General features: G+C 55.0%; 1 protein-coding gene across 11 annotated transcripts in view; it reads right to left on the bottom strand.

The window, feature by feature from the left end:
• Nucleotides 1-22369, bottom strand: part of arvcfb (ARVCF delta catenin family member b) — a 216976-nt gene that overhangs the window by 94679 nt on the left and 99928 nt on the right. The window contains exon 1 of one of the 11 annotated variants that reach the window (XM_035379916.1): nucleotides 17378-17963. The exons of 9 other annotated variants lie outside the window; for them this stretch is intronic. In XM_035379916.1, coding sequence (XP_035235807.1) covers nucleotides 17378-17398 — 21 coding nt within the window. In that variant the 5' untranslated portion in view covers nucleotides 17399-17963. Of the gene's footprint in view, nucleotides 1-4990; nucleotides 5167-17377; nucleotides 17964-22369 lie in introns of those variants that run through there. One more of the 11 variants, XM_035379918.1, reaches the window with a different exon arrangement.

Below are 22369 nucleotides of genomic sequence, written 5' to 3'. Positions count from 1 at the left end.
TCCCACTCGGGTGGCACTGTGGACAATTAACCTCGTGAGGAATCTGGCGGGTGAGCGCCAAGGCGCTAAACCCCCCCCGTCCCCCCCCCCCCCCCACCGAGAGTTCACACATCTGACACCATTAACGGCGGGCCTGCGTGACATCGCTTACCGCTTCATCACAGCCAGCTTCTGTGCGGCCGAACCGCCATTAAATTCAGAGCGCGTTTAAAAAAAAAAAAAATGTTCCGGGGATCCCCCGCCCGGCCCCCCTGCCCCCAGCCCCCCTGCCCCCCGGCCCCCCCAGCCCCCCTGCCCCCAGCCCCCCTGCCCCCCGGGCCCCCGGCCCCCCTGCCCCCCGGCCCCCGGCCCCCCTGCCCTGCGAGATCTCAAAGCTTTTAGTGCAATTATTACACGCATCCGTTAGCCTGGGAGCCGTTCACCTCGAGAAAAAAAAACAGACAGCCCATCCATCAGTGGACGGTCAGTTACCCATCATGCACTGCTCCCGAACCCCAATAACCCCCGCGTACAGTACAGTACAGAAGGCTGGCAATCGGGAGTGAGGAACGGCTTTAATATCGTATCTTTCCCGTCTCCCCCACGGTCCGATGGTCTCCCCCACCAGCCCCAGGCGGAAAGCCCTGGTCTGTAAGACCGTTAACGGACCACTTCATTCCTCAAACAAAAGAGGGGAGCAACGGGAGGGACGAGTGTTTGCGTTTGACAGTTAGCCGAAGCGGCGGGGCGGCCGGCGGGCGACGGGCGGTCAATATCGAAATGAGAAGCGGGCGACCGAGTCAACAGCGCTTAGCATCGCCTCCGGCCCGGGACCCACCTCCCGTCGCACCCCACCGTCTGTCACCGAGGGCGGGTTCATCTTCTCATTCCTCTTATCCGAATCAACCCCCTCTCAAATATGTCCAGCAGACCGGCCTACTTGGGGGAAACTGTGCAGCCTGGGTAAATATTTCATATGAAGCCTATTGTTAGCAGCAGCAGCAGCGCCAGGGGCCTCCTGTAACGGCTCCACAGCTGTGGGGGGGCGGGGGGGGGAGGCCAGGAACCCGTTGGAAAGGGGGGGGGGGGGGGGGGGGGGGGGGGGGGTGTGTGCCGGTAAACATCCCGTCCTGGAGAAAGCCGATCTACGCAAGACCTGGACCTACCAAAACACGGCGACTTTATGGGGAGGAAAGGGGGGGGGGGAAGGAGGGGGGGGGGTGCTGGAATTTTGTGCGAGAGTATGAAGCCCCCCCCCCCCCCCCCCCTCCCGTGGAACTTGCTGAGTGCAGGATTCCGCCCTGCGGCACGGTCCGTGTTCCAGAAGAATGTTATCCGTGAGTCCCCCGGAACAAATGCGCCCAAATCCCCAGGACTGCATTCCTTCTGGGGGGGGGGAAGGGGGGTGAGGGGGGAGAAACTGAGGGAGCGAGAGGGGTAGAGAGAAAGAAACTGAGGGAGGAGGGAGAGACAGCCAAGAAGCCAAGAGAGAGAGAGAGAGCAAACCAGCCAGAATAAAATAAATAAAAACACTTACTAAGACCCTGGATCAAGGGTTTATAAGTTGAGAAACTTTGCGTGCCAAGTAACCTGAGGCTCACAAACGCACAAATCCAAAACCCACCCGAAAAATATACGAGGGTTGAGAAATGGCCACCCAAACCACAGCTCGAGACAGACAGTGATATCTGCGGGCTGCAGTATGGCAGGGTGACAGGCTACATTGCGAAATAAAACCGACGCCGATCCATCTCGACTTCAGATAACAATAATAAATAAAACTCCACAAAGCCTGTGAAGTATTCCTACCCAGCAGCCATGGGCTCCATGTCGCAAGCTGACATGTAATATGTTTTGAGAACAATATTCCCTGTAATAAAAAAACTGGGCCTCCACGTGACATGCCATCCAGAAGCTCCTCTGTACGCTGTCTTCAGCATGGGCGGGAGAGTCAGATTAAATACGGATCTGTCAGGAGGCACCGGGCCTCGGACGTGGGATGAGAACGGAAGCCGGAATGCCATTTTTTTGTTCTGGCGAACGGGGGGATGCGTCATTCGGCACGCCGGTGAGCAGCAACAACGCCGAGCCAGAGAAGCGGCTGACGCTAACGCAGCACGAGTCTGGCTCTCGTGCTAATGTACCGCAAGTTCTCTAAAGCGAGGAACGGCGAGCCACGAGCTAATCATTATCGCCTCTCCGTCTGTCACTCACCCGAGGGTTTCACTTCCTGGCGCGTGCTTCCTGCTCGCAACGCACACTGTATACCATAACCGTCCTGTGAAGCTATCCCCCCCCACCCCACCCCACCGCCACCCCCACCAGGCTGCTCCGAACCAGCCAAGCCGATTCCCTCCCCCTCCACGCCCCCCCCCCCATAAAATCACTCACTACAGGATGAGCAGCCATCTTCAACCATCCCGTCCGCAACCGTCCAGCACCGGCCCATAAACTCCTCTCACGCTGAAGCGATTAAGGCAGGCGCTTCTGCACTGGCATTCCTGTCCCATATTGCAGCAAGGTGCTCTTTCCCAATTAGTCAAGCTCCCACGCCGCACAGCTTTCTGCCAGACCTTACACTACCTGTCCTAAATACCAAGTGGAGAGAGCAGGAGACAGAGACAGGAGAGGGCATTCAGAGAACAGCGAGCTGATCTAGTATCAGGGCCTCCCCTTTCATATCATAATCTTATCCACTCTTAACTTTAAAGGGCAAACTCACACCTAGATCAGGGTCCATTATTCAGAGAGTTTGGACTGAGCGACAGCGAAGATCTAGGATCTGGTCCCCCCCCCCCCCATCCATATGCTAACCTCATCCATTACGGGACAAAAGGCGAAACGGATCCTGGAACAGCGCTGCTAGCCCGGGACGGTTTACGAACGCGACTCAGATCCTGCCTTTATACCCATCGTGAGACGAAAGGTGAAAGGTCCCGGGGTCAGAGGTCAGACCTCCTGGTGTGAGAGGCTTCCTGAACGTGGGCCGTTTCAGCGCGCGAGCGAAACGCTTTCGCCCCAAAGGGCCGGTCTCCGTCGTTCATTCGCCGCGTCCGTTCCGGCGAACGCTCGCCATGCCCGGAAGGAGGAAGCGAAACGCGTCACGTCAGGGGAAACGCTCGCGCCTTCCCCTCCGCCTCGTCCCGACTCCACCGAGAACACCAGGCGCTCGTCCGCAGATTACTCGCTGAGACGCTGAAGGGAGGCGCAAATCTTTTATGTTCAATTCACAGATAAAGAATGGCTGGAGTTGCCAGAAGCAGTTTCTAAAAGGAGTAACAGGGAAAAAAAAAACGACATTTTTAACTTCCAGTGCGTGCATAATTCTGTGGGTCCTTCATTACCTGCGGAGACGACTACACCCGTGTTTGTAATTTTAACAAGGCCTTGATTGCTTTCTAGTGCCAGTGGAACGTAAGCTTGAGCTGCTACTGATTCCGACGAAGTTGCGACTCACGTTTCCGGGCAACGAGATATCAGTGGAACTGAGCCGGCAACACTTCCTTTGAACCCGAGCGGGCTGCCAGCGTTCCATTTCCAGATTACGATGTCATACACCGAAAAAAATTAGTCCTTGTAAGCGTTCTTAAACCCGAACGTGTCACATCAATCACCTCGCCCCCGCGGTGGTGAAGTCTGTGGTCTAGACTGCCAGGAATTGGAGAACAGGAATGCGCAAGGGGGGCTGACAAGGAACTTGAAAAGTTTTCAGCCTCAGAATTCGGTTTGATCTTCAAGGGGACGTCGGCATGAAAGCGAAATTTCTCTTTCGCGAAGAAAAAAAAAAAGAGAAAAAAAAAGGGCCCTCTTCTCCCGCCGCCCCCGCCACCGCCAACGCCGCCCGCTTCGGAATTCAGCGCTACCTTCTGCATCGTTACGCCGTTTTAATCACCGGCGAGGGTTTTCCGACGGGCGAGGGAATCAAACGGGGTCCCCATCAAAACAAAAAACGGGCTTCGAGAAAAACATTTCAGCACCTCCAGAGTCAAAGAGAAACCCTTCCCCTTTCGGGTTCTCTCCCCATCTCCAGTCGAGTCCAAAGGCTTCGCGCCTTCGCTTCAAACGGCCACGTCAGAGTTAAAGTGAAGAAAGCCGCGGAAACCGCAGAAGCAGAGTGCATTATGGGGCCGCTCCCCTTGAGCGCCGACTCATATTTTCAGCGTTTCCAACGCATCGAGCTGTCGGCTTTCTCGCAGGTCGTCGCTCCGCCTGCGTCTTTATTTCGAGGGAAAGGGGTTTGACGACTCCCAGACGTGTGACGGCGCCCCCTACAGGCGGTCAGGAGAGACGACGTCGACGCGGCAGGCCTCCCCCGAGGCCTCGGGGGGCGGGCGCAGCTCACGGCCCAGAAATCCAGCGAGCGAACGAGTCGGGACGACCTTGCAGATCTCACGGGGCGGGAAGAACAATAAGTTCACAATGACACAGAACCTCCCTTTGGGGACTGGCTACCTCCTAACGCGCCCAAGTCCCCAGGCAGAGCCGTGGAGGGAACTCAGCTCGTTTAGAGAAGGACTGCGTTGGAAAAATAAATAAAAACCCAGCGCTTGCTTTAGCCGTAACGTGACTGAGAGGAACCGCATCTGGGCGGCGAAAATGATTTTCATTTTCTCACAAACCGAATTCTGAAAACCCGCCGAGGCAGAAAGCTGTCCCAGAGCTTCAGGTCAATCTTAACGATGTGTGAGACTTTTTTTTTGGCAAAAACAAGATGTGGGCAAATCCCAGTGACAGGGTAATGGCTGATTCAGAACCGCCACCCTCCCCCTCACATCCCCCCCCACCCCCCCACCGCTCCCTACAAAACCTCCACTGGATTGGACTTCTCGAGCCTCAACATCTGGTTTGTAACAATCGCTCTAAATCAAAACTCAGAGAGAGCTGCGAAATCTCAACAGGAAAGAAACGACGAATGCCGATGTTCAACAATAACTCACTTTCAGCAGCCAGACCTCCATGAATCATTAAAAAATAAACACACTTAATCCAGGAAGAAGAAAAAAAAACTTACAGTAGAGACAGCGCTGACTGAAACGCATTCTCTGTGCTGGTCCCGGGCTCAGTAATCCGCAGTGGAAACGCATCGCGGAACGGCGCGCTGCTGGAAACGCAGGGGGAAGAACACGAGCCGCTGACCCAGTTCAGGTCCGAGCAGTCCTGTACTGCAGCACCGTGCTGCTGTAATATGAGCACAAGCACTGGGAGAATCCCCGCTCTCTCTCGCTCTCTCTTTCTCACTCTCTCGCTCTCAATATCTCAAACTCTCTCTCTCTCTCTCTCTCTCTCTCTCTCTCTCACTCTCACTATCTCAAACTGTCTCTCTCTTTCTCTCTCTCTCTCAAACTCTCTCTCTCTCAAACTCTATCTGCGTCTCTCACACAAATACACACATACAGATATACAAACACATACACACACACCTATACATACACACACATATACACATACTGTACACACATACACGCACAAATAAGCTGTATATGCACAAACAAACACACACACACACACACACATACAAGAGAGAGCAGGACGACCACTAAAAGGTCTCGAGCCACAGTTCGGTCAGGCGTTCCAGCAGCACCCTGATAACCCGGGTCAAAGGTCACGGCGTAGGGGAACGGGCCGGAGGACCGGGGCGGTAAACACGCTCGGGCTCACGGGGCGTCCCGAGCGCGCTCGCCCACACGAACATCACCGCCCCCCCGCATCGTTATTCATTATTCACCATTACCGCTTTCACTGAAATTCAGTCCCCTTCCCCCTCCAGCTTAGTCTGCCTAATTAAAGGGACGGAGCATCTTTCGAAGGAGCGGACGGGACGGGGGGGGCGGGCCGTGCGCGTCTGTCGTCCGCGGAGACGGTCAGACCAAAAAAACGACACAAATGAATCCGTCTTTTTACCCGCGGAGCGACGTCAGTGCTTTTCAATCATTTTCTCAATGAAATCGTCAACGAACGGAATCAGCTCACGCTCCTGCTTTTCGCCGTGGTAACGTGACGATTGCACAACTGAATACGAAAGACGTAAAAATAAATAAACTGTAGTCTTCTCTCTGCTATTCATGGAGGGAGAACCAACAGAAATTATGCAAACAAACAAGGCACTGTAATATTATCTCACCGCAGCGTATGATTTTAATGCAAATTAGACTCCATAATCTGAGTCCCCCAAACATGCGCACCGGCTGACTTAGAATGTATTTCGCTTGGCTCCATACTCTGTGCCAGACGCAGTTCACATGCCTCAAACGCAATACTTTAAACCCCTTTAGACCCGAGCGAAATTCCTGCAGATTACGGACAGAAACAAGAAAGAGACATCTGTTTTCACCAGCGCGGCTGACCAGATTCTCCTTGTACGCGGTCGGCCGTGTGCTGGTACAGTGTGTTTAGCTTAAAATTCTCAGGGATCTCAGGAGCGGATTCATGCGTATATAAAGAGCAGAGGTATTGACCGTAGAAGGAATGTCCACTACAGAGACACAGAGCCAAACGAAACAAATAAATTCATAATTCATAACAACAGTGTGCAGCTCCAGGGTCTGAGTGGTCCATGAAGCAGGTGTCCTTGTGGATTTATATTCCAATAAGTCGGGTCACACAGGAAGTTTGGTAATCACTGGTGGACCAGTGGAGGACCGTTTATGGATCTCTGGCTGATTGACAGGATGTGACCGGTGTAGACTGGGGGGGTGGGGGGGGGTTGTTTAAAGTTCACCCCCCCTTCCCTGCACTAAGCCACGGAGAGGGGACAGGGAGGGATGGAGTGAGGGACGAAGAGAGAGAGAGAGAGAGAGGGGGGGAGAGAGAGACTTTTTGACATTTGAACTTCCCTTCCTATTAATAATAGGGAAAAGAAAGATTCCCGCAAATCCGACTTTGACACAAAAAGTAGAGATAGAGAGAGAGAGAGGCAGAGATGGAGAGAGAGATTGAGATAGAGAGACAGAGGGAGATGGAGAGAGCCCGGGAAAGTGAGATGGAGAGAGATAGAGATGAAGAGACAAAGAGAGAGGGAAAGATGGGAGGGAGAGTAAGAAGGGGGGGAGGGAGAGAGAGAGAGAGTGAGAGGCACTTTCAATTAGCTTAAAATGGCCGTTCCGAGCCATCGTTCAGTGAGCTAGTGAGGGCCTGTGGAATGACAGAGGAGGGAGGGAGGGAGGGAGGCAGGGAGGCAGGGGGGATGGAGGAAGACAGAGGAGGGGAGGTAGCGTTTAGGCAAACAGCTTTCCCCAATTTGAACACGCAGTCCGGAATGTCGAAGCTCCGTGACCCCAGACACACAGCCCCCCCCCACCCCCCACCCCCCACCCCCCCCCATCACGCTCACCCGTCCCAGAAAAACATCACTGCATGTGCACCGCCCCCCCCCCCCCCCCCCAGCCCGCCTCACCAACCAACTAACCAAACACCGCTCCCAACCCCCCTGCCCCCCACCACACAAAACTGAAAAATAGCCCATAATAAAAGACGAGGGGGGTGGGGCAGGTCGGCATGGCGACAGAACAAAGAGTCTTCCAGGACAGAGTGTGGCTGGACTGCACAGGGCTGTGTGGCTGTGTGCATTCGGCCCGCAGGAAGGAAAGGAGATCTGAGGAAAGTTTTCTTTTTTTCTTTGTTTTCTCGAACAACAGGCTATGTGTTTGTTTAACTGTGGGAGCGAACTCTCTCTCTCTCACTCTCTCTCTCTCTTTCTCTCTCTCTCTCTCTCTCTCTCTCTCTTCCCCCCCCCACCGCCCCCCCCCCCCCCCCCCCCGTGGCACGTACATGCGCGCTCCCAGCCGAAAAAAAACTTCCCCATCGGACTCCGGGAGGAGTTGGAGATTCCCGTGGCCCATGAGGAATGCGTCACATGGGACGGGGGGTGGGGGGAGGGGGGGGGAGGGGGGGGTGCTTCTCTCTGAGTTTCCCCCAAACTATCCCCCTCACATCCCCCCCCAGTTCCGGCAGGGGAGCAAGACCCGAGTCTGCATTCCGCAGGACCGCACTACAGTGCGAGAGAAAGCTGAGTCTCCCAACACGCAGAACAACAGAAAACATATAAATCAATTCTGTGTGCTATTCATAACTCATAATTAAACAGCCATTTAAACTCCCCACTGGCTCCATCCTAACCCCCGCCAGGCTGGGGGGGGGCAGCCGCTGCAGCCCATTCTGCTGACTCCCAGTGAAACGGGATAGGGGGACTAATGAATAAAAATGCGCCACCAGTCAACACAGTCATGCGGGGTGCGCTGTGTCCCCAAGAGGTGGAGATCTGCACACACACGTACGCACACACACACGCATGCACACACACGTGCACGCACACACACGATTCTCTCCGCTTCCCGCAATCGCCCGTCCGTGGTCTGCAGCGGTACCCCGCAGGTACAGGTGATACGGGTCGGCGTTTGCCGGCACCCACACCCCACTTAAAAATCCCTGACGTTCGTCAGAAAACTCCGCGGAGCCTTGATGGCCGCGGCGGTCACGAGCTCCGGCTCCACGGCGGGTTCCAACGCCTCCAACGTTCCGATGATTAAAGGAAGACCAGCAGCGGCGTCGCGGATGATCGGACGGTTAACGTGCCATCGTTTACTCCGCGGTTCAGCACCAACACAACCAAACCCATCTTCATTTGGTCTCCGGGGTGATTTCATCCCCCCCCCCATCAGATATGGCTGAACTCCCCCCCCCCCCATTTCCATCTTATCCCGTAGATAAAACCACGAGGCCAAACGGGGCTACGGTGCGATGTAGCGACCGCACGCTCGCGACCAACCGACCGACCAAAGCGTCGCCCCTGGTTACGGAGGCCCGGGCCCATTCCCGCCAGCCCATAATGAGCTCCATTGTCTGCCGTTCGGCGGAGCGGCATTCCCGCGGCAGCCGCCAAAGCCGAAGCCGGCTCCTCCCTCGCCGCCGCGGCTCAAACTGCCGCTTCGCTTTAATGCGCCGGGCCGTTCCCTAGGAACCAGCGCCGGCGAGAAAAACCTCCTGACTGCCGGGGGGGGGAGGGGGAGGGGGGGAGGGGGAAGGAGGGGAAGGGGGCGGGGGGGGAAAGAGTCGTCATTTGAGATTTTTACTTGCGAAACGTTGCCTGGGTGTGAACAAGCCAGACGAATGACCTGACTGTACGGAGAGAGAAAGAGAAGAAGAAATATATTTAAAACGCAGACGCCGGTTCGGCTTCGCGTCGTCGTGACTCCCGTTACCACGGAAGCCAGCGTCACGACACACACCTCAGTGACGTCTGTTCCTTTGTCTGGACGCAACGATTTTCCGCACAGCCGAAAATTTGCCTTTGGCTTCATCGTAAAAAAATAAAATAAACGACATAAAAGAAACACAAAACAGCACAAAACGCAGTAAACATTTTAGAAGACAATCAAGAAACGCAGAGCGCTGACCTAAAAACTGCGTCTACTCTGTTATTATATTCAGATTTTTACCACCAAATGTTCCCGGCACAAAAACAGGCATTCCGACTGGATGAACAGAACAGAAAAAGAGAGAAAAGAGAGAAAGGAAAAGAAGATTGGGTTTTGGTTCGCGCTCCGCTGCCTCGGTCACCGTAACCCGGGTCACTGGTGTTAGGGCGCAGCGGGGTGGGGCCAACCCAAACTTTGAGTGCCCCCATCCCCCCCCTTGCGGGACCCTTACTGAGACGTCCTAATGCCCATCTCCAGAGACTGTCTGAGGGAAATCATTAATCCCCCAAACGGCAATCCCAGACAGATGGTGCAATGATGGAGGATCGATGCCCGCACACCCCTCCACCCCCACCCCACCCCATCCTGCCACAGGGGCCATTAGCCAGGAGGATAATCCGGGTACAGGAAGTCACGAGAGAGAGAGAGAGAGAGATGGAGAGGGACAGATGTGGAGAAAGAGAAAGAGTGAGAAATAGAGAAAGAGAGCAAGGAAGACAGAAACAGCAAGGGCAAGAGGAAGAGAGAGAGAAACAGAAGGAGAGAGAAATAGAGAAGGAGGGAGAGGTAGAAAGTAAGGAGGGGGAGAGAGAGATAGAGAGAGAGAGAGAGAAAGAGAAGGACACAAGCAGATTCTGGGGCAGAGCAGGACTCCTATATTGTGGTGGGTAATGCAAATTTGGGAAGGGGGGGGGGGGGTGGTGGGCAGGGGGAAAGAGCCTAGGGAGGAACCCTGACCTCCCCCCTCAGGGGCCTCTTTACAGGAACCCCAGCTGGGACAGCGAGGGGGGTGGGGGGGGGGGGGGTCTCTATAGAACACACACACATAACTGTCAAAAGAAGCCCCAATTCCTTTCAGAAGCCCCAACAGACCGAGAGATGGACAGAGGAGATGGCGGATGAGGTGGAGGAGGAGGAGGATGAAGGAGAGGGAAGAGGGAGGGTGTAGAAAGGGGGAACTTATGAGTCCCACTCAGCGTTCATCCAGTACTTATGCTTAATGGCTGTTGCTGCCAAGCCTTTTCCAAAGACGTACAGTTGGTGATCTCACGACAAAAAAAAACCAAAACAAAAAAAAAATGGCTGTTTGTGTGCAGTCAGGTTCAACATCTTTCAATGCCTACTGTACCATGACCTTGTTCCTTTGTGTTTCAGCCAGGCCGTCACTAAGAGGCGAAAACCACAAGGGTGGGGGGGAAAGGGGGGGGGCGGGGAACAATAAAATAACCACAAAGCAATGCCGGCCCGCCAATCAAAGTTAATGTCACCAACGGAATTTGTCGGCTTGTGAAAAGAAGTTAATAAAAGCAAACCCCTCACCCCCCCCCCCTCCCCGCCCCCCCAGGATCCAAGACCAAATAATCCGCCCGTGTGCCCATCGATGGGTGCGTCACGCGCTCAAATTTGTGCTGTTATCCCGACAGACAGACAGACAGAGAGACAGAGAGAGAGAGAGACAAACAGACAGAGAGAGAGAGAGAGAGACAGACAGACAGAGAGAGAGACAGACAGACAGACAGAGAGAGAGAGAGAGAGAGAGAGAGACAGACAGACAGAGAGACAGACAGAGAGAGAGAGAGAGAGACAGACAGACAGACAGACAGACAGAGAGAGAGACAGACAGACAGACAGACAGACAGACAGACAGACAGAGAGACAGAGAGAGAGAGAGAGCCGGGCGTTCCGGTGCAGGCGCGGGAGAGGCGGAGCGACGCCTGCCGTATTTCACCAGCGGGGAGGCATTAATCACCGCGGGAGGGGGACGGATAGAGTCTTCATCGCAGAGGAAGGCTCGCCGCGCCCGTTACCATGGATGCGGAGGCCGTGTGTCACGTTTGCATCTGCTGTACGCACCTGTGTTGTCCCCGGTTGCAGGAAAACACAGCTAACGCTGCGCACACACACACACACACACACACACAGCTCTTTATCAGTGTGTGCAGAGTAAGAGAGGCAGGCCGCATTGCCAGCAGCAGTCTCAGATAGTGCCAATAAACCCTAATAATCCCTCCCTGTCACCTGTCACCGGGCGGACCTCTCAGCCGCTATCTCACCATCCCCCCCCAACCCCCCCTTCCCAAAACATCCCGGCCCCAGGGGCTACGATTCGCCAGCGAGGGGACATACATTTCCCCTGACAGTCTTATCTCTGTCGCCAACTTCCAGCTCAAACCTGAAACGGACTCTGCAGACCAGGTAACAGACAGGGTGGGGTGGGGGGGGAGGGGGGGGGTGCGGTTCGGTCTGGGAAGGGGACACACGCACGCGCTGAGTGAACACCAGGACAGGGACACAGCCGAAACGTCCCCGTGTGTACCTGCCCAGCACGCACAATGCAACCTGAGAGACCAGAGACAGAGGAACGCTGGCTTCCCCTTTTTACGCATTTTTCCCGCCAAATTTACCGGGCTTCCGGGCTCACGACCACACGCTGAGAGGCCCCAGGTCGTTTATCTGGCCGCTTACCGTGACTATTAATACAGCTTTTTTTCCACCCCCCCAATTAAAAAGATGTCTTCTGCACTTTACTGAAATATAGCCCACATCGTTAATGATGACTCACCTCCAGCACAGGAGGGAAGCGCAACGAAAAAAAAACAGACTGGAGATAATAAGCACCCCAAAGATTAATGCACCCCATCCGAATAATGCACCCCTTCCATTAAAGCACTCCATTTAATTAATGCCCCCCCTCCCCAATTAACGCACCCCTCCTATTAATGCCCCCCTCCTCCATTTAACGCACCCCTCCTATTAATGCCCCCCTCCTCCATTTAACGCACCCCTCCTATTAACGCATCGTTCCAATTAAAGCACCCCTCCACTCGTGCCCCCCCCCCCCCCAATTAAGGCACCCATCCGATCAACGCACCCGTGATTAATGCTGCGATGGAGTTCCGCCCAGTGCATTCTCTCCTAAGCAGAGCGTTCAGCTCCAAGGCGCTCATCTCCATGCAAAGCAGGCTGCCGCCGCCGCCGCCGCCGCCGCGCTCGAGGTCTGTTTATTTCCCGCTGACGCGCGAGCGGGAGACGAAGCGCTCGGCGTCTGCAGCGAGGCGGACGCCGTCGAACCCGAACCCGAGCCCGAGCTCAAGCCCCAGCCGCCCAGGCCATCTCCACCGAAGCAGACGCAGCACAGCTGCATGGTCTGGGTCCGAGTCGGCCTCGCGCCAGACAGGTTACTGGCCCGGCTGCCTGTGATTGACCGCTGGGTTTGGCGGTAATGGAAGGGGGGGGGGGGGTATGCTAGGGACACGCGGTATTTGCAGGACTCCTGAATGTGAGACAGGCCCCTGGCTTGACGTACGGTTGGGCATGCGGGGGGAACGAGGGGTCATGGGGGCGAGGGGGGGGGGGGTTTGGGTCAGCTGCTCTGGAGACCCCCGGCTCCGGTTTCAGCAGTCCGGCCCCCTCTCGGCCCCCCCGAGGGGGTGGGCATGTCGCCCCTCGTTGGGACCGTCGTCCGTCACCGAGGTCAGGGGAGGGGGGCAAAGCGTGGGGTCGGAGTGTGGCGGGGGTCAACAGGTGAGGGGTCGCGGGGTCGCTCACCGCCTCGGTAAATATCCACTCAGATATGCCTCTACGCCAACACCCCCCCAGCTCCACCCCCCAGGGCTCGTAACAGTGTCATCCAAATAATTCTGGGCACAAACATAACAGCCATCAGCCAAAATCTGTAGCTGAACTTCTAGTTACCTCTCAAAACTATATGGAAAGAATTCAGGAGATATTAGGTATGGGGTCACGGATGAGGTACAAGTGATTGAAATTCAATCGATGTATTCCAAAGGAAAAAAGTTCCACACAGATGTTTTTCCCCCCAATCAATCAATTTCCTGACTACAACTCCAAACTCTGGCAACACATTCATTACAGTCTGTCAAAATAAAAGTCTTTCAGCGTCAGATATCGACCGACGGTACGTCAAAGCAAGCGTTTCCATGACCACAGACCCACCTCAACCAATGCGGAGCTGAGTGAACAGAGGTTAATACTGTGGGCACAGGAGGAGACACAGCCTCCCAAACTGCAAATGTTATCCGACAGACATTTCCACGACGAACGATTTAAAAAAAATTTTTTTTAAATCACAGATGCGAGAAGGAAAAGCTGCTCTGAAACCAGCGTTGGGGAAAAGCGCAGAAACATGGCAGCCGACGGGGAGAATTCCTGCCTGTCTGTATTAAGTGTAAATCACATGGCGAAGACGCGCCCTTTTCCTTTGTACTTTTGGGGCTCGGCGGAAAAAACTCGGCTCCGGTTTTTATTGCCGCTATAAATTTTCACTTCGGCGCACCTGACCGAGGAGAGCAGACCGCGGCTCACGCGCTCTGGAGAACCTCCACGTCCGCGGCGGCCTTATGGCGGAAAATGTTCTCCTCCCCCCCCCCCCCCTCCCCTCCGCACGGTGGGGTTTGCAGCGTCTTGCGCTGAGGGGATGCGTTTTTGGGGGGGGGGGGTTAGGGGGGGGGTCTGGAGGCCACGCCCCCTCGGTTTACAGCACAAACAGAGTTTAAAATAAAAGCGTTTATATTTAAACTCGGACGCAGACGCGCGCGGTCTGGGCTGCTCCCTTCCCGCCTAATTAAAGCGAGCGCTCTGCAGCCTCCGCGCGCGGTTTTTCAGACACATTCACGCGGCCGATTCTTTACCAGCCTGGCAGGCCAGACAGAGCCAGATGTTTGCGGACGTGCTCGTCGCTGCCCCCCCGGCCTATTACAGCGCACGCATCATCACAAACTGCGGCGTAGTGCAGTGCTTAGGGAGCTGGACTCATAAATCCCATGGTGGGGTACTTCCACTGCACCCTTGACTAAGGTAACTGAACCTGAGCAGTATATATCAGCATTAGTACACATCCAGTACATATATACTAAAAGTATATACTTCAGTACTTCTCCAGCTTTATTAATGGACTGTACTTATAAGAATGTAGGCTCTGTAGGTTGCTCTGGAAAAAATCCTAAAATGTAAGTGTTGTCTCTGGCAGTTTCATTCTTGAGGGTGGAGGGTGGGAGGGGGGGCAATGTGTGTGTTTGCAGGTTTTTACTTCCACCAATTACTCCCCCGGCTCAATTAGCTAATTAACCCAGCAGACGAGCCCCGGTTCCCCGGCAGGTTAGATCACAGTGAAACGCTCTGTACCGGGACACAGGAGCAGTCACCAGCTGTGATTCATGGGTTCATCAGCGAATGCAACTCTAAAATGGCAGATCTCGTAAATGACTGCTGTAATTACACAATTAAGAGCTGAGGTTGGACGGAAACCCAGAAACGGATCCAGCCCCTGCCCTGCTAACTCCTGGGTCGCAGGAACGGACCGGCGCGGGCCCGAATAGTTTAAGGGCCTACAGCAGGGGGGACCGTGGGGTCTGCAGGGGACCCCTACGCTTGGCCCTAAAGAGCCCCAGGCTCAGCTGGTCTTCACTGTTACTCAGCACTTAATTGATCGATTAAAGCAGTCGATTAGCAGCGATTAACCGCCCTCCCCGTGTCTCTCGGGTTTAAATGGGCCGTTGATTTTAGGGACATAAGCGGGGAAATCCGCTCGCCCCCCCCCGTGGCTAACCGTGAGCGGGGCCGGCTACCGCGGGTCCCTAAAACCGCCCGTCATCGCCGACGGCGGGACGACAGACCGCCAAACAAGAACAACAACAAAAACACGAGGGCCCCCGGGATGTCGGTGCCCCCCCCGCCCCCCCGGCACACCCCTGGCATCCGCTGAGTGACGGGATCGCTGGTCTGGGGGAGCAGGTGTTCTCCCCGAAGGAATCTTGAGCGACGGGGCCGGGGGGGGGGGGTCGGGAAACCAACACGCTCCCGAGCGCGACTGGAATCTCCGCGGGGGGGGGGGGGGGGGGGGGTTACTGAGAGCAAGGTCGGGGCGGGAGCGGCTGCGTTTTTTGGGTTTCGACAGGGCCCATTTCAGGGTGCAGGTCTGGTAGGCTGCGGGCTGGGGACGGGAGGGGGGGGGCAGGGGATTACTAACGGGAACCTGTTTCTCACGTACTGTCACAGGTTTTTCGGGAAAGCACAAAAGAACCAAGACAGAGACGCACACACACACACACACACACACACACACACACACACACAGAGTGACGATGGCTCTCCTGCCAGTAACTGAGTTCTGTGGCATTCTCGCCGCCCCCCCTCAGAGTGCCAGTTTACAGATTACCAGACTGTGGCAGCCAGCCGACAGAATGTTCACCGGTGCCAGGGTGAGCTCCAGAGTCTTTGGCTGTCTGAAACCCGCAGCCCCTGCCCACATATTCACATTTACAGGCTGGGGGGCTGGGGGGGGGTCATCAGGAGTCCACTCCATCCGATTCTCTTTTTGCTACCCCCCCACCGCCCCCCCACCACGTGCATCTGCAAATCCCCTAACTCGCCTCTGAGAAGAGTTTCAAGCTTGTGTGTGCGTGTGCGTGAGTGTGTGTGTGTGTGTGTGTGTGTGTGTGTGAGTGTGTGTGTGTGTGTGTGTGTGTGAGTGTGTGTGTGTGTATGTGTGTGTGCATGACATATGTGGTGTGTGTGTATGTGGAGTGTGTGTGGCGCGTGTGGCAGGTAGGTGTGTGTTGTGTGTGTGTGTGTGTGTGTGTGCATGACATATGTGGAGTGTGTGTGGCACGTGTGGCAGGTAGATGTCTGTGTGTGTGTGTGTGTGTGTGTGTGTGTGTGTGTGTGCGTGAGTGTGTGTGTGTGCGTGTGCGCATGACATATGTGGTGTGTGTGTATGTGGAGTGTGTGTGGCGCGAGCGGCAGGTAGGTGTGTGTTGTGTGTGTGTGTGTGTGTGTGTGCATGACGCATTTGGTGTGTGTATGTGGAGTGTGTGTGGCGCGTGTGGCAGGTAGGTGTGTGTGTGTGTGTGTGTGTGTGTGCGCGCAGCGGGGGAGGGGAATAAACGCCACAGAATTAGCACTTCACAGGACGGGATGCTCCTGCAGGCGGACGCCGTGGCGATGCTGAGGCAGGGGAGCGAACAGCTCGCTAACAAAAGAATCCGCCTCTGCCTCCGCCAGCTTTTACAGCCTCGCTGGGCCCCCAGCAGCCCCCGAAAACAACAACATAAAAGCATGAAATAGTTGTGCGCCAGCGACCGCAGATTCTGCAGGCTCTCCTGGGGAGGGGGGGGGGGGTGGTATTACCGCGCTGTAAATCTTCCCTTCGGGTCACCCCCAGCACCTTGCATAACCAATCCTTACGGGGGAAAACGCAGAGCACGGGCATCACAAAGCCCACCCCCCCCCCCCCGTCCCGTCCCCCACCGTCCCCCCCCCCCCCCAGTCCCCCACAACTCTTATCAACTTCTGTCCTCCGGGGTGTCGGTAATCTCCACGCGTGATGTGTGTAGCCGCTCGGCGGCGCGCTGCTGTTTTACACACGCTACGCTACACTACGCTACGGCGGCGCCGCTGTGTGCGTTCGTACATCCTGCGTCCGCGCGCATTACACCCCCCGAGGGCGGCTGCCAGGTTAACGGCCGGTGTGGCGGAACAGCGCTACTAACCGCTAACCGCTAACTATGACGGAAAGCTGCCGAACGACACAAGTTATTAGCATGTCGCTAACAGCGGCACGCAGCATAAGGGGGGGGGGGGGGGGGGGGGGGGCGTCAAGCGTGTATGTAGCCCTCGGGCTAAAAGAGGCTCGTACCCTCGGTCCTGGTTATTAAATAACCGCAGGACAGACAAGAAAAAAAAAGGCATTAAACGCACACACAACAGCACCTGGGGAAAATGTTAGCAAGGAGAGAGAGAGAGAGAGGGAGAGACGCAGCGGACGAAACGACCGAACTTTGCTCTTTGCAACCTTTCCTGTACAAGCTGGGACTCTAGTGTCCCTAGACCGAAGCCAGAGGGAGAGAGGGAGAGGAGAAGAGGAAGAGAGAGAGAGAGGGAGAGGGAGAGGGGAAAGAGAGGAGAGAGGGTAGGACAGAGGAGAGGGAGAGACAGTAAACCCACGTTGAAACCGCTGCACTGACCTGCTTCACTTCAGCTGGCATCGCTGAAATCCGTTTGTTAACCCTCCTCGAAAAGAAAAAATCACAACGGTTTCCTCCGTTTAGTAAAAAAAAAAAAAGTTTTTTCCCTCCTTTCCGTTCTCTGTCTTTTTTTTCCTCTCTTTTTTTGCCGGAGTCCGTTCGCAGAGAGAGAAAGAGAGGCAGCTCACAGGCAAGCAGACATCCTCTCCCCTCTGTCGCTCGCTCTCACACTCTCTCGCTCTCGCGCTCGCTGCCTCTTTCACTCACACACACACACACACACACACACACACGTACACACAAACACGCGCACTAACACACGCTCGGTCCAGTCAGAGGGGGACAGAAAAGAAATGTTAAAAAACAACGCTGCTGCTGCTGCTGCTGCTGCTGCTCCCGCTCGCTCTCAGCCGAGATGCTGCCGCTGCGTTTCTTTTTTGAAGCGGAGGGGAGAGGAGCGAAGAGTACGTGTGTTCGTTCCCTCGGGCGAGAATGGAGAGGGGCGAACAGATTCCCCCCCCTCTTCCCGATCGACGCTGCCGCTGCTGCCGTTAGGTATCCGAAAAAGAAAAGCCAGACAAAATAACGGGTGGGGGTGAGGGAGGGGGGGGTGCGCAGCTACCCAAAGAAGAGAACAAAACCCCTCGCGGCAGAGGGGGGGTGGGGGGTGGGGGGATGTTGGGGAGGAGGGGGCCCAGAGAATGAAAGAGACGGTGGAGAGGAGAGAAGGGGGGGGGGGGGGGCGTGTGTGAGAGAAAAGAAGTCTTCCCGGGAGGACAAGCTGTCAGTCCTTCGTAGCCCCCTCTCTCTACTTCTCTCGCTCCTTCTCTCCTTCGCTCTCTCTAGCTCTCTCCGTGTCTGTCTCTCTCTCTAGCTGTAGCTCTCTCTGTGTCTGCGTCTCTCCCTCAATCTCTCTCTCTCTCTCTGCGTCTCTCTCTCTCTCTCTCTCTCTCTGCGTCTCTCTCTCTCTCTCTCTCTCTCTCTCTGTGTAGCAGCTGCAGGGTCTCGTGGTCTCCTCTCTGTCGGCGTTTGCCCCGCTCTCGCTCTCTCCCAGCTCTCTCTCGCCCGGCTCTCTCTCTTTCTCTCGCCCGGCTCTCTCTCTCCCCTTACTTTCTCACCCCGGTCTCTCTCTCTCTCTCTCTCTCCTCGCTCTGTCTCTCACCCCGCTCTCTCTCTCTCTCTCTCTCCTCGCTCTGTCTCTCACCCCGCTCTCTCTCTCTCTCTCTCTCTCGCCCCGCTCTCTCTCCCGTACAGTACCTACGCGAGGCAGGTCCCTGGAGGGGGCGGGAGCTGACGGACAGACGCAGCTGAGACGCCCCACCCAGCCGATGTGCCCGGGGGGGGGGGGGGGGGGGGCTCACAGTGCAGCCAGCCAGCCAAGGAGTCGGGGGGAGGGGGGGAAAGGCCCAGCCCTTCAGCTTACACACGTCCTCTCATTCCTCAACCCCCCCCCACTCTTTTCCTCCCCGGTTCCTCACCCCTTTTCACCGTTCCCCCTTTTCCTACAGACCACCCCCCCAGCCCCCCTACAACTCCCCAGCACTCACACCCCCCCCACCCCCGCAAAGTCTGAAAACACAAAAATAAAGGAGGGGAGGGGGCGGGCGTGGGGGGGGGGGGGGGAGCGCGTGGGGGGGGGAGCGCGTTCTCTCTGACGCTGCACGCCGGCCCGCCGCGCGGTGGAATGTTAATCTAATAACGGGACCGGCCTCCAGCTTTGGGAGCGCGCGCCGCTCGGAGCTACGGGAGCCGAACGCTTCCTTCTCATCGCCAGCCGCTCCTATCCCAGACACAACATAATAAAGCACAATATACAGGAGGGAGAGAGAGAGAGAGAGAGAGAGCGAGAGAGGGAGAGAGAGAGAGAGAGAGAGGGGGAGAGAGAGACAGAGAGAGAGGGGGAGAGAGAGAGAGAGAGAGAGAGGGGGAGGAGAGAGAGAGACAGACAGGGCGGGGAGAGAGAGGGGGAGAGAGAGAGAGGAGAGAGAGAGGGAGAGAGAGAGAGAGAGAGAGACTGCTGGAACTTGCGTTCCTGTCGCAGACTCCAGAACGCGAAGCAAATGGAGGCCAAACAGTTTAGAGCCGTTTTCATAGTCTATTAAGGCCGTTCTGCAGGATTAAGGCATTAAACCAAGCCTACCCCCCCCCCCCCCACCCCTTTTCCATGCAATATTAAAACCCAAGCCCCGCCAACTCCGTACCGCAACACGTTTCGGCTTCAAGTAGCGATGCTGAATAATTTAATGAGTTTAAAAACAATTCCTATCCTTTCTTAAAAAAAAAAATAAAAAAAAAAAAAAACAGTCTTCCGTAACAACACAGAAATGGTGGATTGTTTTTTCCTAAAATAAAATAAAAAATCATAAATAATATACTGCAGGTAATCAAGCATGCTTCTCCGCTGTTTTTCAGTCATTTGGTGGTTATTGAATAGATAGCTGGACGGCTGAGAGCCTGGAATGTACTGACAGTCACGCACTTTAAACAAACTGAAATCCGCTTAAAAACTGCACTTTCTGCAAACTGGGTTTTTTTTTTTTTTAGAGAAACAGAGACAGAGAGTGAAAGGCTACTGCAGAATCACATTATTCTGCTTTCAACACATGCAAAGATGTCAAGAGTAAAAAAAGCTGCAGCGTGAACCACAGAAACACAAACCAACTCGCGCAAAGAGAAATGTTTCGTTTTTTGCATGGGAGGGGGAAAAAAAAGTAGACGGAACAGAAGACTGAAAAATAGAACCTAATAAGTTTATTCATTGACTACGGCTCTGAGGAGAAGCGGTCACGCCACAGACTCTACAGGATTTAAATAGGGAATGGCCCTTTAGAAAAATACTGAGCTGCTAAACTCAGGAGCCCCTCCAGCACAAATAACATTCAGCAAAAGAGAAGTAATTTCTCTCTTTTTTCCCCAAAATGTGAGCCTTTAGAAGTTTTTTTTTGGAAGTAGAACTGCAGCAAGTAAGTGGAGTCTCTTCCTCTCTTGTGAATATGTCGCATCGTTCCCTCTCTCTCTCTCTCTCTCCCCCTTCCTTCTCTCTTCTTTTTTTGTGAATACGTTTGCTCCATTCCCAGGCAGCTGCACTGCGCAGGCAGAGGGATGGAGGCCCGGGAGCTGAGCAGAGTCAGTGGAGCTGCAGCCCCGGCGTGGCCCGCGCTGACAGGGCTGCTGAGCGGGAGGGGAAGGCCCCGGTGTGGCCCTGAATCACACCACCCCACGAAAAATACAGAAGGAGCAGAGGAAACAACACACACACACCACACACACACACACGCAGACACACACAACACACACACGCACACACACATGCACCCACATGCACACACACACACACACACACACCATGCGCACACACATACACAACATACGCACACACCCACCCCATGCACACATAAACACACAGACACTCACACACATATGCGACAGTGGAAACAACGATCCCTTCCAAAACTCCTCTCCTTCACATTCCAGCACTGCCGCTACCCCAACTATCCAAAGGCATTTTGGTTCTCTTTGATGGTGCCATAAAACTGCCCCCCCTCACACCCCCCACCCCCCCTAACGGCTAAGTAACGCAGAGAGCTGCAGCTGGGGCAGCACACTCCTGCCCAACGCACTCAAGCTGCTGTTGGGCCCAAAAGAGCCCGCCCCCCCGCTGCCCGAGCCGCTGCCCTTATATGGCAAAAGCCTGTAACCCCCCTGGTGGGAGCGGCGGGGCCGGGGGGGGGGGGGGGGGCGTGGAAGCCCTCCTCAGCACTGCTGCCGTCTTCCCCTTCGCCTCCCGCCCCATCGTCCGCGTCCCGGCACCGTCCTGCAAGCGAACACCGAGAGGTGGGGGAACCCCAAAGAGCACCCCACAAAACGGCCCACGGGAAATGCTTACTCAGGTGAACATTTTCACCGGGACCATCTCCCCGGTCAGGTTTTCCCATGTGACAAATGAATAGCTCAAAAAAAGCTGATCCCTAACCAGGTGCATGTCAGATGAATATGGCAAGTGTGCATTCCAAAAAAAAAAGAAAACCGGTCAGTTGTTTTTAAAATCACCGGACATGAAACATGAATGGAGTTCATTTTGATGTTTCATCATATACTGTTACATTTAAGGCCTTATATCCATTTACACATCAAACTCGAGCCAGAGTCTCAGAATGCTGCGATTGGTCACGAACTCAGGGTTCTAGACTGTGTAAACTTAACCCCTCCCCTCAATCCAATAAACAGCGTGACTTATTATGGGATAGTTAGGAGTCGTCCAAAACTGCTCACCGCAATAAAAAAAAAGGAAGTGCCAAGGCCGCTAATGAACGAGGCCCGTTGGCCCATGAGGATATGAACTGCGCGACGACGGGCCCAAAGCCGCGCTGCTAGGCAACAGTTAGCCGGTTAAACAAAACGCACAAAAACACAAATAAACGCACAAATAATTTAGCCTGGTAAACAACGCAATCAACCTTTAGCAGAAACCAAAAAAGGCCGTCAAGCTAAAAAATCTCCGACGAAAAAACCACCTACGAAAATAACGCGAGCTGAATTCCCCCCGGTTCAAAACAGCGCCGAGGGAGATTTCGGCATTCCGAACGGTTCGGATTTTCGCCCGCGACCCCGCGGGGTCAGCGTCCAGCCGTGTTTGGTTATAGGAGTACACGGGAGGCGGGTCAAAAGGGTCACATTCTTTGAGCGACTTAAGGGGTTGCCGCAAAGGACAAGCCCCCCGCCCCCGCCCCCACCCCGGATTTTAAACATGTGCGTCGACCAGCTGTATATAGCCAGATGCCCTCGTTTTGCGGACCGTTTATACTGTGGATAACGCCTCGCCCCTCGGAAGGCTAATGGCGCAGGGGGCAGGTTTCAACCCCGCCCCGGGACGCCATTTGGGCGCTCTGCTAAGCCATCATTAAGTCATAAAAAAAATGGAAGTGATTTTCCAAAACGGGGCACTTTAGCGACTTTAATGCTTTAATGGATTGTGATCAAATGGCACGACCG

This window comes from Anguilla anguilla, chromosome 10 (genome assembly GCF_013347855.1).
Source record: "Anguilla anguilla isolate fAngAng1 chromosome 10, fAngAng1.pri, whole genome shotgun sequence".
NCBI lineage: Eukaryota > Metazoa > Chordata > Actinopteri > Anguilliformes > Anguillidae > Anguilla > Anguilla anguilla.
This window is presented reverse-complemented; position numbering and strand designations above follow the sequence as displayed.